The 16,392-nt window shown below is 42.5% G+C and overlaps 1 protein-coding gene across 1 annotated transcript in view; it reads right to left on the bottom strand.

The window, feature by feature from the left end:
• Positions 1–12,517, bottom strand: part of LOC308581663 (uncharacterized protein) — a 39,808-nt gene extending 27,291 nt beyond the window's left edge. Inside the window, exons 1-10 of the mRNA XM_081184388.1 lie at positions 12,314–12,517; positions 10,838–11,406; positions 8,937–8,957; positions 6,976–7,035; positions 5,068–5,121; positions 4,463–4,507; positions 3,380–3,406; positions 3,131–3,175; positions 2,094–2,138; positions 967–1,020 (exon numbers count right to left, since the gene is read on the bottom strand). Coding sequence (XP_081040514.1) covers positions 967–1,020; positions 2,094–2,138; positions 3,131–3,175; positions 3,380–3,406; positions 4,463–4,507; positions 5,068–5,121; positions 6,976–7,035; positions 8,937–8,957; positions 10,838–11,406; positions 12,314–12,470 — 1,077 coding nt within the window. The 5' untranslated portion in view covers positions 12,471–12,517. The remainder of the gene's footprint in view (positions 1–966; positions 1,021–2,093; positions 2,139–3,130; positions 3,176–3,379; positions 3,407–4,462; positions 4,508–5,067; positions 5,122–6,975; positions 7,036–8,936; positions 8,958–10,837; positions 11,407–12,313) is intronic.
• Positions 12,518–16,392: the final 3,875 nt, after the last annotated feature.

Raw genomic sequence — 16,392 nt, 5'->3', positions numbered from 1 at the left:
AAGAGTCTAATGTGACCTTCTGGGTTGCTACATGCATGGTAACCAGCATGAAAGCCAAACGCAAGCTGAATTGCTATGAAGACTGTTTTCCTCACAGAATACAGAACAGCATGGTAACAAAAAATAATCTCAAAGTGGAAGAAAGCAGTTGTGTGTGGATCTATTTCTTACTAATTAATACTCATGTTCTGTCCCATTGTTGGAGAGATGGCCTCGAGAAAAAATAGCTTTCTCTTGCTTTTGAGAAGAAATTCAAGTGTCATAAAAAGCCTCAACAAGGTGTTATTTATGAGCTGTACTTTAATGGTTCCCTGCGGCTTAAAGCCATACAAAGCTCTGAATGGGCTGAAGTGCCTTGAAGGGGAATTTTTTGTGATGTGGAATGTCATATGACATCTCGCTGTTGAATGACAACGGAGTTGATTCTTGCTTCTTAGATGTTCCATTTGGTGGTTTTGCAGACACAGCCGGAAAAGTCAGTTTCAGCACAGCTAAAATGGATAGAATTCATAGCAGAGGAAATATCTGAATAGTAGCAACATTTTCCTCAGGGATGAAGAGCCTGTGGGCCTTTCCAGATGTTACCAGATTACAATTCCCATCATCCTTGATCATTGGCCATGGTGGCTGAGGTTGATGGGAACTGGGAGTCCAACCACACCTGGAAGGCAATGGGTTTCCAAGCCATGGTTTACAGGGGCAGCCAGTGTGGAAACCTCCATAGGCTGTTGGCCAACGGTTCCCATCATCCCATACCATTTGTCATGATGGCTGGGGCTGAGAGGAGTTGGAGTCCAACAACATCTGCAGGGCACCATGTTTCTTTTTAACAGTTTTTGGTTTTCCAGTTTCATATGGCGCATGAACCGGGCCAACGTGAGTGAAAGCAATAGTGGGCCCCAAAATTGCAAAGGTAGCAGTAGTCTCTCACAGCGTTTAGAATTAAATTAATGTTAAGAGTCTTGCCTTTGATCCTTGCATTCCTTCAGGTCCTTGGTCTCCAGGCAGTCCTTGGGAACCCTGTTAAACAGGAAGGCATTTTTTATTTATTTTTTAAAAAGACCTTGGCCAAGTGCATCGTTAAATAGGAATATGACTGTTTTACTTCAATCCACACAAAACAGTTTATTCAGTGTTCAAATAATTGTGATATTTGCCTATTACATTCACTTACCATCTGTTTATCCTGGTTTGTTTTGCATTGGAGATGATTACACTGCCTTTCGTTTCATGGCCTTCAAAAACCTGTATCATATGCATTTGTTTTTCTATTTGAAGCTCTGATCTGTAAGTTTCTTTCAGTCTGTTGTGCTTTTAGCTCATAAAACCCATTACTAGCAGACTGGCAACCCAAAGAAAGGTCTTTCAGCCTGCTGTAGAATCCTAACTTGGGCATTGCTACCTTAACCGTATTAGGCTAATGGTTAAAGAAAATGGCTGTGAAAAGGCTTTCCCTTCTCTGTGACCACAACCCCCCCCCATGTGTGTTCCCCACCCCCTTTGTTAAAGGTATGTGAGGACTACAGAGACTAGTTCTCTAAATACAGGAAGAAACAGAAGGTCAGTCATTCATCTGCTGTTAACCATGGGTTACTGATTTCTTTCATTTATTAAGCACATCCCATAAAACATCCTGAAGTGATTTAACTATGAGAACACCAACAATAAAAACATATTTAGAGCCCAATACAAACACAGAGAGACAGAAAAATCTCCACTTAAAAGCCTTGTTGGAAAAGGAAGGTTTTCAATAGGCACCTTAAAAACATAATACTAGAGATGGTACCGGTCTGATACGTAACAGGAGAAAGTTTCAAAGGGGAGGTGCCGCCACACTAAAGGTCTGATTCCTACACTGTACAGAACAGACTTCTGGATGAGAAGTATCTACAGGAAGTCCTCACCTGCAGAGTGCAGTGATCAGTTGGATATAGATAGCCCACAGTTCCAGGGACATGAAGAGTGATGGGATGGGGAGTTGGCATCAGTGACTGACAGCCAACATATAATTCAGAGGAGGGACAATTTAGCTTCAGAAAGATGGCAGCTAGCACAGTCTTGAAGCAAAGCACTTCCACTCTTTGTTCATTTACCTGAAGACCTCGGAGGCCTCTTGGTCCACCTGGGCCTTCTGGACCCTGAGTGATAAGAGGAGAAATTATATGTGAGCCCATATACAGTGCAAAATATTACAAATCGTACAGTGAATCGCCAGCAAGGGAAAAACAAAATGATTCAAATGTGGGAAGGATAATTGAAACGTGGGCAGAAAGGCTAACGTCAAACTAGATATTTAAAAATCCAGTTTGTATTATCACGCTCTCTGCAAATATGTACTTAGCATTTCAGGACTATTTTCTCTCAAATAAGTCTCTCTTTCTCCCTGCTCCTACCCATGACACCCAGTGTGGTATAGTGGTTAGAATGTCAGACATGGACCTGGAAGACCAGGGTTTAAATCCCCACTCAGACATGAAGCTCACCGGGTGACCTTGGGCCAGTCCCTGCCTCTCAGCTTAACCTACCTCAAAGGGTTGTTGTGGGGATTAAATGAGGAGAGGGATAACCAAGTACGCTACCTTGAGTTCCTTGGAGGAAAGGTGGGCTATAAGGGCTAATAATAATTATTATAATGGTATTGTTTACACAAAGGGATGCGGGTGGTGCTGTGGGTTAAACCACAGAGCCTAGGACTTGCCAATCAGAAGGTTGGCAGTTCGAATCCCCGCGATGGGGTGAGCTCCCGTTGCTCGGTCCCTGATCCTGCCAACCTAGCAGTTTGAAAGCACGTCAAAGTGCAAGTAGATAAATAGGTACCACTCTGGCAGGAAGGTAAACAGCGTTTCCGTGCGCTGCTCTGGTTCGCCAGAAGCGGCTTAGTCATGCTGGCCACATGACCCAGAAGCTGTACGCCAGCTCCCTCGGCCAGTAAAGCGAGATGAGCACCACAACTCCAGAGTCGGCCACGACTGGACCTAATGGTCAGGGGTCCCCTTTCCCTTTCCCTTTACACATTGCTCACACTACTATTGTAGCACTGGGCCTAGAAGTTCTATGAGCGTTACCGTTTCTGATTATACAAGTCCTTACATTACAATCTGATGTAGTTGACCATCAGATAGTTACTTACTCTGTCGCCTTTTATTCCTGGTGTTCCACATTCGCCTCTTTCACCCTTAGATTGAGAAAAGCGCAATCAACCATTAATGTTATCTCAGAACTTTTGAAAAATGTGTAATGTCCTTCATTGCCAGTGCTTTATCCCCCACCCATTCCCATTCTATTTCAGATGCTAAATTCTTTGTCCTCAAATCAATATGGCTGTATTGGTCTTTAGCATGAAGCACCTAGTTGATTCAAGAAGGCGAAAAATCCGTACCTTTTCTCCTTTGTATCCAGACTTTCCCTGATGGGAAAAAGAAGAAGAGCAGAATGCATATTGATTAAATTACTACTGACACTAAACAGTAATCACTAATTCTGGTTCCTGCTCCCCCCGCCCCCGGCTATGTTTTTAGCTGCTCCTATTTTATCTGTAAGCCGCATTGAATCCCTGTCAAGGGAAAAGGTGGGGTATATATACATATATCAGCAGCAGCAGCAACATTTACGGCAAGTACTAGGAAAATAAATCTTACTTATTAATCCAGAGTTTTAGAATGAGTAACAGAAATGACAAATTTATTGGCTGGCTCCATCCAGCGTGCTTTGCTTGCATTTGGTGATTAGGGTCTCTTTGCCTTTGGGGTGGGGAGGCACTGCCCTCTCCCTCTGTTTCGTTAGAAATCAAACCCTAGGAAAGTTTCAGAAGTTGCTCTGCCAATTTCAGAACGGGTGCTGCTTTCCGTCACTAGATCTGTGTGATGAAAAACACTCCAAAAGCAGACCAATGAGCTCTTGTGTGTAGAGTGAGTATTGTCTTGATTTATGCTTCAGATATGAAAATATGTAATAAAGCTGGTTCTGCAAATGCCATTGGGTACCATTGCGAGTGCCAAATGCCAGCCATTTCCCGTGTCATTCCAGTTCTGGAAATACGGCAGAAATATTGCTGACATGATTTGGAAGCACACGAGCAACCTGAATCACATGACAGAGGTTTTATGTGAGACCTTAGGACTTGGGAGTAGCAATGGCTCACATGTTGCTAAGTTATTGTTCAAAGTGGATCTTACATAACCATGAGTAGAATGAGCAGCCTTTTTTATGCATTTTATTGCCCTTTGAAATGGCTGCTTACAAGTTATTTTCTTCACACCCTTCTTTATACTCTCTTGCATTTTAAGAAGGCATACCCAAAAAGTAAAAATGAGATCAAAAAAGAGCAGTGATATATATGGGGCAGATGTGTTTTTAAATAACAGAGTTTCCCTCAAAGTAAATAAATACATAATAGAATACACACACACACACAGACACACACACACACACACACACACACACACACACACACACTTTTTACCTCTGTTCCATCTCTTCCTGGAATTCCATTTAAGCCTGGCTCCCCCTAGAAGCATCAGGGTGTTGGGTTATTACTTTGCTTAACATTCTGTAGTCAGTGAAAATGTTGTCAATTTAAGTTAAGATTACATTACATATTGCTGAAAACAGATAGGAAAAATGTACCCTGCTGTTCAAACTAGCTCCATCTTCAATGCAAAACATAATTCATATTCAGAAATGTGAATGTTTTAGAACCGTGGTTCCCAACATGGGGCAACCCCCCCCCCCCACAGGGGGGCAATTTGATTTTTAAAGGAGGCAATTCGAGAACGAGTTATTAACAGTTAATGGCCTTTTAGGCTTCCTCCACATGAATAGGAGTTCACTTTTTGAATAATAAGAATTATATGTCACGGGGGGGGGGGGCGGGGTGCATCAGGGTTTTAGAGATGCTTAGGTGGGGCCAAAATAAAATGTTGGGAACCACTGATTTAGAATGATTTATACCCCCTCAGTTGTAAACTGCCATGTGGCGACTGATCATGCTTTTATTTCAACATCCTCTTGTCTTAAATTACTAATGTTAATCAATGAGCATTTCAATTAAATCAAATGTCACGTTACCTTCACGCCCTTTGGACCAGGGGCTCCATCATCACCAGGACGACCCTTTTTACCCTGGAAGCAGAAAAGCAACAGAGGGGAGTTAAATGAAAAGCCTTGTGTTTAAACTTCATCTGTTAATTGCATTTTTAAACATGCAAAGAAAGGGGAGAGACCCCTTGGTTTATATTCTTACTATTAAGAAAATGATTCTATGAGTGCAGGAAATAAGTAAAGTTCTAAAGATTTCCCTCTCACACCTGAAGCTTAAAAGCCAGTGGCGTAGCGTGGGGGGTGCAGGGGGGGGCCGGCCGCACCGGGCACAACATCTGGGGGTTAGGGTTAGGGGGCGCAAATCCACGGGTTAGGGGGCGCAAATCCACTGGTTCGGGGGTGCAAATTACTTGCCTTGCCCTGGGTGCTGACAACCCACGCTACGCCACTGTTAAAAGCAAGTCATGCTCCAATCAGTGCAAGAGCTACATTGGTCAGAATGTATTTTCCCGGGTCATTCTCAGCTTTTAAACAGCTCATTGGTAGATAATAATGTTTTCATGAACATATGTTTTCTATTAGGGTGTTTCCAGGTGCCCTTTTTTTATTAAGCATTCACCCTGTGCAATTAGATGATGTTATGCTAAAGCAAGTGTTGTTGTTGTTGTTGTTGTTGTTGTTGTTGTTGTTGTTGTTGTTGTTGTTGTTGTTGTTGTTGTTGTTGTTAATTACATTCATATACCACCCTTCATCTAAGGATCACAGGGTGGTTTACAGTATAAAAGCACAAAAATACATAACAAAACCCTACACTTTCCAGTGCATTTTCCCACTACAGTGGTACCTCGGGTTACATACTCTTCAGGTTACATATGCTTCAGGTTACAGACTCCGCTAACCCAGAAATAGTACCTCGGGTTAAGAACTTTGCTTCAGGATGAGAACAGAAATCGTGCTCCGGTGCAGCAGGAGGCCCCATTAGCTAAAGTGGTGCTTCAGGTTAAGAACAGTTTCAGGTTAAGAACGGACCTCCAGAACGAATTAGGTAAGTACCCGAGGTACCACTGTACTTGTTGCAAATTAATAAATAAATATATCCAATCTTTTGGGGAAGCAAGTTTGTTGCACAAGACCTCCCAAGCCACTTACAACCACACAACATGAGATTGAACCCCATCCCAAAGAGTCTAAGGGCTGGAAGTGCTCTTAGACTCTTTGGCGGGGGGGGGGGGGGCACACCATGATTTGATTCTAAAGGTGCTTCCACACTTGGCATTTAGTGTGAAATTGCCATGCTTTGCTCAGTTGCTTTTTGTAGGGCATCTTCATGGCACCATCATCCAATCATTGCCATGCTATATTTTTCATGTGGTTCTTCTGTCTTTTGTCAGACCATGAAGCAGTCCCTCCCAGACAGGTGTTTATTGTGAAACTGGTGATTCTCATGCACGCAGGGTTTCAGTAACATTCACACATCATTGGCATCAACATGCCAGCTTATATTCCCCCCCCATCATATAATGCTGATTTTCCCTTTCCAGCTGCAATCTCTTCATGAAAAACCCTTACATTTTCACATTCACACTAAACCATGATTTGGCTTAGCATTACATTATAGCTGTTATGTAGGTAGCCCTCATCTGTACAGCTGAATGTGAAGGCTCTCCACACAATCAAGGACCCTATCATTTATGAATGAACATCTTTTTCTCTCTGGATCACTCAGCTGTTGTCTCTGAATATGTATTTAATGAAATAGATAATACTGGTAAATAATAAAATAATGCCACCAAAAAGATTTATTTTTTAATTTTGCAATGAAAAAATAAGCGGTTTTTGTAAACTACTCTGGGATTGTTTACAATCAAGTAGTGTATAATTTTTTAATAAGCTAAATAAAACAAGAAGAAAGTAAATGGGGGGAAAGATACTTACAGCAGGGCCAGGAAGACCCCTTTCTCCTTTTTCACAGTTACATATAGGAGGCTGGGGACACTTCAAATAGAAATAACCATACAAATTAATCATCAGTTCCCACCTAGGCAGAAAGCTCTACAGCTCTTTTATTTTCCTATAATTTATTTACTTAACCATAAGTAGGAAAGATCTAATCTTGAAAGAGCATCCTATTGCTTTACAGTACTGAAAATTGATGCTGTTTTACGGTACAGTTTTCTAATCAATATTTTCACAGTTTCCCCACAACACAGTCAAAACTTGCATTTCTCATTTCATTATTGAATCCATACTTCTTGTTCATGTTTCAGCTTTCTGGCTGGTGCTGAATTTTGTGTTCCCTATTGAAGTGATAAATTTACAAATATCTCCATTTCAGATTTTTCTAGTAGTCCTGGGTGAACTATAGCTGGACGGAATCTCAAATGTCTGTGTGGTGTAGAAGTACTCTAACAACAGTGATTCAGTTCTTTTTCATATACAGCAGAGTTAAACTTTGGTCTTTGCTACCACAAGATGTTGTGACTGTCGGATTCTTTAGCTTCCAGTCAGAGGGAAACTGGCCACTCTCCAGGCACCAGGCTTAAGATCCTTGTTGACCTCCCCGTCTGCGTCTCCTGGCAGGATACAGGCAAGGTCACTATCGGTGATCCCACTCAGCGTGAGAGGGACACACCACTCCTCCCTCCTCCCTGCCTCCCCAGGGAGGGGAAAGAGACAGACAGAATTCTATTTACATTGCTTTATTTCTGTCTTTGCAGCAGTACAGAGAAACACGTCTGCACTCTCCAGTCTCCAACAGTAGAGAGAGAACAACTCCACCCCTGTACTTCCAGTACAGGTCAGATGACACTCTGAGCTAACATCCGGTGCTCAGAACAGTGAATAGACTGCCCCTTCGTTCCCATGGTACAGTCCCAAACATCAACATCCTGTTTTGCTTTGCAGACACCTGCAGCTCGCTCTCGCATTGCTGCTTTTTCCTGACAGTGACTGCCACCAACCTGGATGGCTTTTTAAAAAAGGGATGAGACAAACCCTTCTTTCAGGAATATCCATGTCTACTAGTCATGAGGACTGTATTATGTCCAGGATCAGAGGCAGCATGGTTTGGAAAGCCAATTTATTAGCACCACAATCAGGACATTATAATTGTGATTGTGTCCAGCTTCTGTGATTTTCATAGGCATCTTGTTATCCACTGTGAGAAGACAATAAAGGTAATAAATAAAGGTAAAGGGACCCCTGACCATTAGGTCCAATCGTGGCTGACTCTGGGGTTGCGGCACTCATCTTGCTTTATTGGCCGAGGGAGCCGGCGTACAGCTTCCAGGTCATGTGGCCAGCATGACTAAGCGGCTTCTGGTAAAGCAGAGCAGCACACGGAAACGCCATTTACCTTCCCGTTGGAGCGGTACCTATTTATCTACTTGCACTTTGACGTGCTTTCAAACTGCTAGGTTGGCAGGAGCAGGGACCGAGCAATGGGAGCTCACCCCATCGCGGGGATTTGAACCGCAGACCTTCTGATCGGCAAGTCCTAAGCTCTGTGGTTTAACCCATAGCGCCACCCACATCCTGAGAAGACAATACTGGACCAAAAAAACTAAAATGGCCTCTGGCATGTTGGAGGAAGGCTCTTCTTATTTTCTTATGTGATACCCTTGGGAGTTAGCATTAGGTTATAGAGATATTCAAACTATTGCTGGAACCGGAAACTACAAGATGCATCAAAGACCAAACAAATTTACATTTTCTTATTTCACTTTTTAGTGCTCATCATTTAGCAAGACTTATTCTTCTTTTTCTATTTGTTTTAATTTACTGAAATGGTAATAATGAACATAGTTTTGGAAAGATAGTTTGTTCTTTCACCACCACTCTTAATTTAAAATGCTGTAGATGTAATCCATCGTCCCCACTTCACAGTTAAGACTTACCCCTTCTTCTGCCAGTTCTTTCTGGGGAGACAAATAAGTGCAAACAAAATTAATTATTTTATAAGTAACAAGGCACACTGAGAAAAATGAAAAAAGAGACTTTGCTGGCTGGGAAGGTGCTGACATAGGGCCAGCATATGCCTATTTCTTGTACACAAACACAACAAATCATAGGAAGAAGCAGAGTAGTATTTCTGGTTGTTCAAGGCATAGATATGTGCTCCCTAGGGATTCAATTAAAACCCACAAATTAGGAATGCAGTGTTAAATATCACTGTATAAAAGCCTATCATCATGTAAGGAATGTGTCCCCAGAGTTCAAGCACTGGGGATGTTTAATCCAAATTGGAGAATTCTATGCTGCAAACCAATTAATTTTGATGGAATTCTTTTATTGTGAATATTGATTATGAATGTTTACATGTAAATGTTTGAGTAACTGGTTTTGCACTTTGTAAACTACTGGAAGCCCGTAACTTATGCGCAGTTAGCTTGTGCACATTGAGTTTTACAGGCATGGCAGATAGATAGATAGATAGATAGATAGATAGATAGATAGATAGATAGATATCTGGGGGAAATGGCTTTGGCAATCCCACCCGCCATTGAACCCATTAAGGTTTGACTAGACACAATACAGTATTGGCTTTAGGCACTGTTATGTACTGAAGTTCTCACCCTGGGCCAGCAGGGGGATACTGTAGATAGTTATGCAAATGAAGGATCGAAAGTGACGTTCAGTGATTGGATAGTTTGTATGCAAATGAAGGATCAAAAGTGACATGCACGATCCTTGAAACGTTACCCTTATGTACATTGTGGGCTTACCATACTTAGAAGCAATGATATTAAATATATAAAATGAATGACTGAATGAATGTCATGATAGAAATATTGCTTCTACCCCCTAAACTAGCCTGCTGCCCCCAGGAGGATGTTTTCTTATGGTCAGTGTCCAATCCAGTCACCTTCCGCATATGAAAGGCAAAGGGGTACATACTCCCTTTTGTCACTTTCTTCAGGCAGCAAAATGTCTAGGGCCCAGTCCTAGTCAGCACCCATCAATATTGAATTGACAAACCTTAAAAGTTCAGAATTATGTGGCCTTGTGAATAAAAGTGAAACCAAGTTGTGCAGCAACAACAAAAAATCTAGTAGTGTGTGTGTTTGTTTAATAAACTACCACAGCTGAGATAATGTTGAAGCTATGGCCTTCTTCAGTCATTCTCGTCCACATGGGAAGGAGGTGAGAGGAAAGCCATGTCGTGTGAAGGGTGTGGCCTTCTGCTCATGTCAGTTTTTGGGTACAACTCATTTGTGAAAGGACTGAGACAGATGCTGTCACTCCCTGCTTGAGCTTGAGAAATGCTGCAGTTGAGGTGACACGCACAGTTGAGGAATGGGAGCTGGAAGTGGTGGTTGGCATCCTTCAAGAGATAAAAGGGCAGCATCTAGGGGTCACAGCAGGGAGGAGGGGTATGGGAGAAACAGAGGAGAAACACAGAAGAGAGATTTACGAGTAGGTAGAAGGAAAAGAGACAAACTGCAAAAGAAATTTATGTTGTCTCGGGGCGGGCAATGAGGAGGGAATAGAGGAAGAATAACAGGCAGAAGTGGACACTGTACAGGAGGTGTCAGGAGAAGAATTATGTAAGGGAAGGCAGGCAAGAAAACACTGCATATAAAGCAAAACACAGCAGAGTCCTGTGATGAAAGGCGGGTAACAGAACTCTTTGAGTACGTTCCCCACCAGGGGCCTCTTTGAGAACAAGAACTCCTGGGGCGAAGAGCAGGGATAGAGACGACACCATTCTTATAATACTAGAAGTGCAGAGTACACTTATATTCTGTTAAGTATAATATACGCTTTATATAGGCCCCACTGAAATCTTTGTCCCTACCATTTCTTTGAGAATTCTCTCCACAACTCCTTTCTCTTGCAGATTGAAGACAAACCTGGATGCCGGGACACTGGCCAGGAGCCGAAGCTTGGCGGCATTGGCCACCTCCTCGGCCACTCTGGTCATCCCCACTGTGAAGAACACGATGCCTTGGTGTTTAGCATCGGCAGTGGCTGAGAAAATATCTGGGTTTCTCGGGTGGTCCACTCCGTCTGTCAAGAGCACAGCTACTTTTACGCTACCGTGAGTCCCCTCGGTCATGTAGAGCTGCGTGAGGTTGGTGATGGCGTAAGTGGTGTAGGTGCCGTGGCCGATGTAGGTGATGGGGGCGATGCGGGATTTAAAGGCATCCGGGCCCTTCCAATCTCTGAAAGTTTGCTCAATGAGGACAGTGCTGCTGTACTGCAGCAAGGCCGTCCTCCAGCTGAGGGAACGTCCAGAGCTGAGCTGCAGCCCTTTCATTCTGTCCACTATCTCCAAGATAAACTTCTTCTGTTGTTCGTGATTGAAGTTCTTTGCACTCTCCGAACTGTCCAGAAGGAAAGCCATTTCCAGAATGCAGTCTTCATCTAGAAATAACGCGTCACCAGGTAAATAATTTACATTACAGCCACATGACGGGAGCTATGGTTTGTTACAGTTCTCAAAAGCATCTACCCTCTCCATAGAGAACTGGGGCTCTGGGGCGGCAGGAGGGTGGGGTGGGGGAGAAGGGCCTCCTAACAACTCTCTCAGCGTCCTTCACAAACCACAGCTCCCAGAATTCTTGGTGGGGGGAGGCATGACTGTTTAAAATGGTACTGTAGTAGACCGCACTGAGAGCCAGTTTGGTGTAGTGGTTAAGAGCGTTAGACTCGTAATCTGGTGAACCGGGTTCGCGTCTCCGCTCCTCCACATGCAGCTGCTGGGTGACCTTGGGCTAGTCACACTTCTTTGAAGTCTCTCAGCCCCACTCGCCTCACAGAGTGTTTGTTGTGGGGAAGGAAGGGAAAGGAGAATGTTAGCCGCTTTGAGACTCCTTAATGTAGGGATAAAGCAGGATATCAAATCCAAACTCTTCTTTATATATATGGTGTGGCCTAGGTTAATCATTTGATAACTGTAGAGAATGTTACTGCCATTAGAGTTGGGCTGAAGTGACAAGAACAATTTCTCAGCAGTCCCACCCACCTTGAAATCGACATTTTGCTAATATTTCTGGGGTGAGTTGAAATACAATTTGGGGGAAAGGGAATGTGAGCAGCTGCCATTTTGTGTGTTTTTTACCCCTGCCCCATCCCAGTAAGTAGCAGCAACACCACTGTTAGGAAGTGGCACCAACCCCATCACACTGGCCACTCCTGCCTACCACTTCACCACAGTCCTTCCTCGCAGGTGTGTTCAGACTTTAATACATTTCAAAGCAATCCCATCCAGATAAACTTTGGGATCAGAACCGACCATTTCAAGGAATCTGTTAAAATTCAAAGTAGTCACCTTGGTCACTTGGACTGGGATACTTTTCTACTGCATTTGAGAGGAATGGTTTGGGCTTCTGTTTTCTGATTCCATTTCTTTTTTCTTCGTTGGTGTTTTGTGCCAAAAAGACTTGGTGGTCCAGCAGGAACAAAAGCCACCATAACCTAGAGGGCATGGCTTGCTTTGTTGGCCAAAAAGACACAAGAAATTGTGATTGCGAAAGCAAAAAGACACAAGAAATTGTGATTGCGAAAGCACACAATACAAAGCACACAATACAAAAATGCAAAGCAAACAAAAACTAGTTTTCTACTTGCAAAATGGAGATTGCCTTGTTACCACCTTAGTGAAAAGGTTTTATGATGATTTTTAATTGTTCTTTGATGGCTTTTAAAAATGTACTGTAATTTAATGTACATTGCTTACAAATGTCAATGATTAAACAGTACAGTGGTAACTCGGGTTACAAACACTTCGGGTTACAGACTCCGCTAACCCGGAAGTAGTACCTCGGGTTAAGAACTTTACCTCAGGATGAGAACAGAAATCGTGTGCTGGCTGCATGGTGGCAGCAGGAGGCCCCATAGGTAAAGTGGTACCTCAGGTTAAGAACGCTTTCAGGTTAAGAACGGACCTCCGGAATGAATTAAGTTCGTAACCAGAGGTACCACTGTATATAAATACCTTAAATAAACAAATAAAAGCACATGATTCATTCATTTAGCATTTCCTCGGAAATGTCACTTGCAATGATACCACTGCATGCAGCAACAGGTTTTGCCATATTTACTATGTCTAAAAAAATATTATTTGGCAAATTTATATCTTCTCCTTCCTCCAAGGAGTTCAAGCAACTTATAGTATTTAAGTTATATTTCATTTCCAAACACACACCAACAGTCCGTAGACTGCAAACATGTGGACAGATTGTTCATTTTAAATTCTATAATACTACAGCATCTAGGTTAGAGGCACCGAATAGTCATAAGTAACAACAACAATAATCTAAAAAGTACTTTACAGTAGCTCTTCAAGGTAGGCTGATTGAGAATGACTTGCGCTAGACCACCTGGAATGCTTTCTGGCAGATCAAGGATTTGAATTCCTACCCCAATGAGTACAATTTTCTAGCCACTATGCCATACTGGGTTATTTCCATAGGTTTTATCCCACTCTGCTGCCAAAAGACGGCAAGCAGTCAAAAGGTCCAGAGTGGAGCTGAAGGACAGGTAGGCAGAGCCGCACAGCAATCTTTGCTTGCCTTCCATAGGTTGAGGTGGTGGCACAGCTTGAAACTTGAACAACGACAACAAAGAATGTGGCAGATTGTGCATATACACCCGCAAATTAATTTTTACCCGTATGTTTCTATTTAAGAGGGATGCATTACATATAGATCAGTATGTCTCATTCAAGAGGAATCTGTTGCATATAAACAGCTGCCCCAAGGCCTGGTGTTTGATGCCAAAATCAATGTCAAGTACCTGATTCTATAATAACTTGCATGCTGCAACAATTTCAATTTAACCCCTGGGAGCTGTTTCCAAACATGAAATTCGGATTTAAAAAGGAATAATATTCACACCAGCAATATAAACAAGCCCCGTGCCTCTGTCCTTCAGTTAGTTTTACAGTTTCCTCTGCTGTCACTTTTATGGCTTGCTGGTGGCAAAAACTGCCTTGATAAGAGTTTGTTGGGGAGTTTCAGCCCTCCTTGCAGAGATTTCACTGCCCTATATTCTACACACATAGTCCCAGCATAAACACAGACAAAGTGCCAGTCACATGGATTTTTTTTTTTTTGGCGGCGATAAAGATCTCCTGACACATAAATCTGCTTCATATATCTTTTGTGTATTGGTTTCAAACCGTCTGAGGAATGAGCAATAAAAAGCCTACAGCAATCCAACTCCCTGCTAAAAGGCTGGTGCCTATAAAAGATATCTTAATTCTTGCACAGTTTGCTCTTGCACAACACTGCAGTCGTCTGGGGGCAGACAGGCAAGAGAGGATTCTTACCTCTGTCTTGTTGGATGCACCAAGTTCTGTGGTGACGAGTGCTGTATCTGGGAGAAGGGACTTCTGCCTGAGGTTGCTGCCTAGGCTATTACCGGCTCAGAGCCTTCACTCTTGAAGTGAATTGCAGAGGGAGTAGGAGGGGGAAGCAGGAGGAGAAGAAAGTTTGACAAAGGAAAGGGACCACTCCTCCAATCATCTAGTTCCACCGAAAGCTACAGCCACACTGACTCAAATTCCATCCAGGACACATTTATTCACACTTGTTTTACTCATCCCCAGGCTAAGTAAATCCACGTGTGGTAGTATGGCGAAATTTATATCCCACCTACGTACTCACGCACCTGGACTCAACAAAGTTGTTTAACTCATTGGGGGCAAATGATTTTCATTTTTTCTTTCAGCTGCGGAGAAGAAACTGTTTCTCTGTGTGTGGTGCAGTGGAAACCTCATTTATACAAATGGAATTGTCAAACATGCCTGCACCTAGGTCTCATTATTCTGATAAATATTTGTTCCATAGTTCAGGTTACTATGAGAGGCATCATAGGTCAATTTTCATGAGATCTGGAAACTGGACTTGAGTCTCGGGGGCAACACCAATTAATGTGGTCTCATGTGTCATCTACAGAACTCATATTTTCCTTAATTGTTTTGTCAAAGTAGCTTACTTGCTTAAAATACACATACAAACACTCACTCACTTATGGGCCCTGATGGGTAAACCCAGAATTGCTTCATCTACCTAACAGTACAGCAAATATTTTAAAAATATTAACATGCACCTGTATCAGGGCTAAAATAAATGTGATGTTACAGTGATGCCCCGCAAGACGAATGCCTCGCAAGACGAAAAACCCGCTAGACGAAAGGGTTTTCCGTTTTTCGATGCACTTCGCAAGACGAATTTCCCTATGGGCTTGCTTCGCAAGATGAAAACGTCTTGCGAGTCTTACGATTTTTTTCGCTCCCCCCTTTTTCTAAGCCGCTAAGCCGCTAATAGCCTTTTAGCCACTAAGCTGCTAAGCCTTTAATAGCCGCTAAACCGCTAATCGCGCTAATCCGCTAAGCCGCTAATAGGGTTGATTCGCAAGACAAAAAAACCGCTAGACGAAGAGACTTGCGGAACGGATTATTTATGTCTTGCGAGGCACCACTGTATTCACATCTTTAGTCCATGTTTATTATCCCCCAATAATTAGCCAGTGTATCACCCCATTTCCCTTGAAATGTTGTGAGAGGAGTTTCCTGCTTGCACTTCCCCCAGATAGCAAAATTACTGCATAAATCACAGTTCAGTAGTCTATCTGGATCTGGGTTCAAGCCTAGGACAGCCTTACAAAAAAGAAAAGAAAAATGGCACGACTGAATCCTTAAAGTTTTCAAAAGAAGTGCGCTTCTTAAAAAATGAGAGATAGAGAAATAAGTTCTGTTGCTGGCTGAAGAGGGACCAGACAGAACAAAGCAGCGACGCTTTCCCCAAAAAGAAACATGTTAAACTCGGATACGGATCTGTAAGAAGCAAGAAATCCCCTACCCAAATTATCATTTGTTACTCATGCCTTTGTGTGTGTGTGTGCATATTTATTTAGCAGCAACTTCTTAGCTGCATGGTGTTCTTATGATGAAGCAGTTCTGTTTTGCTTCGGGACAAAGTTTTATTTTGCCCACCTGCTTTCTTGCCTGGGTGGCTTAGCAGATTTCTCGCAAGTTTTATGGCCAAGTGCACATGACACATGACAACATTCTCACTAGAATTCCTGGTATGTGACATGTTGCATGCTACATTGGGCGCTTACAGACTTGTAGCTGCCTGAAATGATAATATATAACCCGCAACTTGAAATATACTTTTAAGTGCTGAAGTAAGGGGAATGCATGTGTAATTTTAAGATTTTCTGTAGTTACACAGAAAATTAAGTTGATATTTTTTATTTGACCTAACGACTTCTTTTTACTTGTATCATTAATAATAAAAATAGTAATAACAATAATTTTAAGTAGAGATTTTTATCCCAGTCTGCCTCTGTATTGAATTAAAAATTGTTTTTATATGAATTTGTTTACAGCGTTCTCTATCT

This window comes from Podarcis bocagei, assembly GCF_964188305.1.
Source record: "Podarcis bocagei genome assembly, chromosome: 1".
NCBI lineage: Eukaryota > Metazoa > Chordata > Lepidosauria > Squamata > Lacertidae > Podarcis > Podarcis bocagei.
Note: the sequence above shows the minus strand (reverse complement) of the source record. Positions and strands in the feature narration are given on the sequence as shown.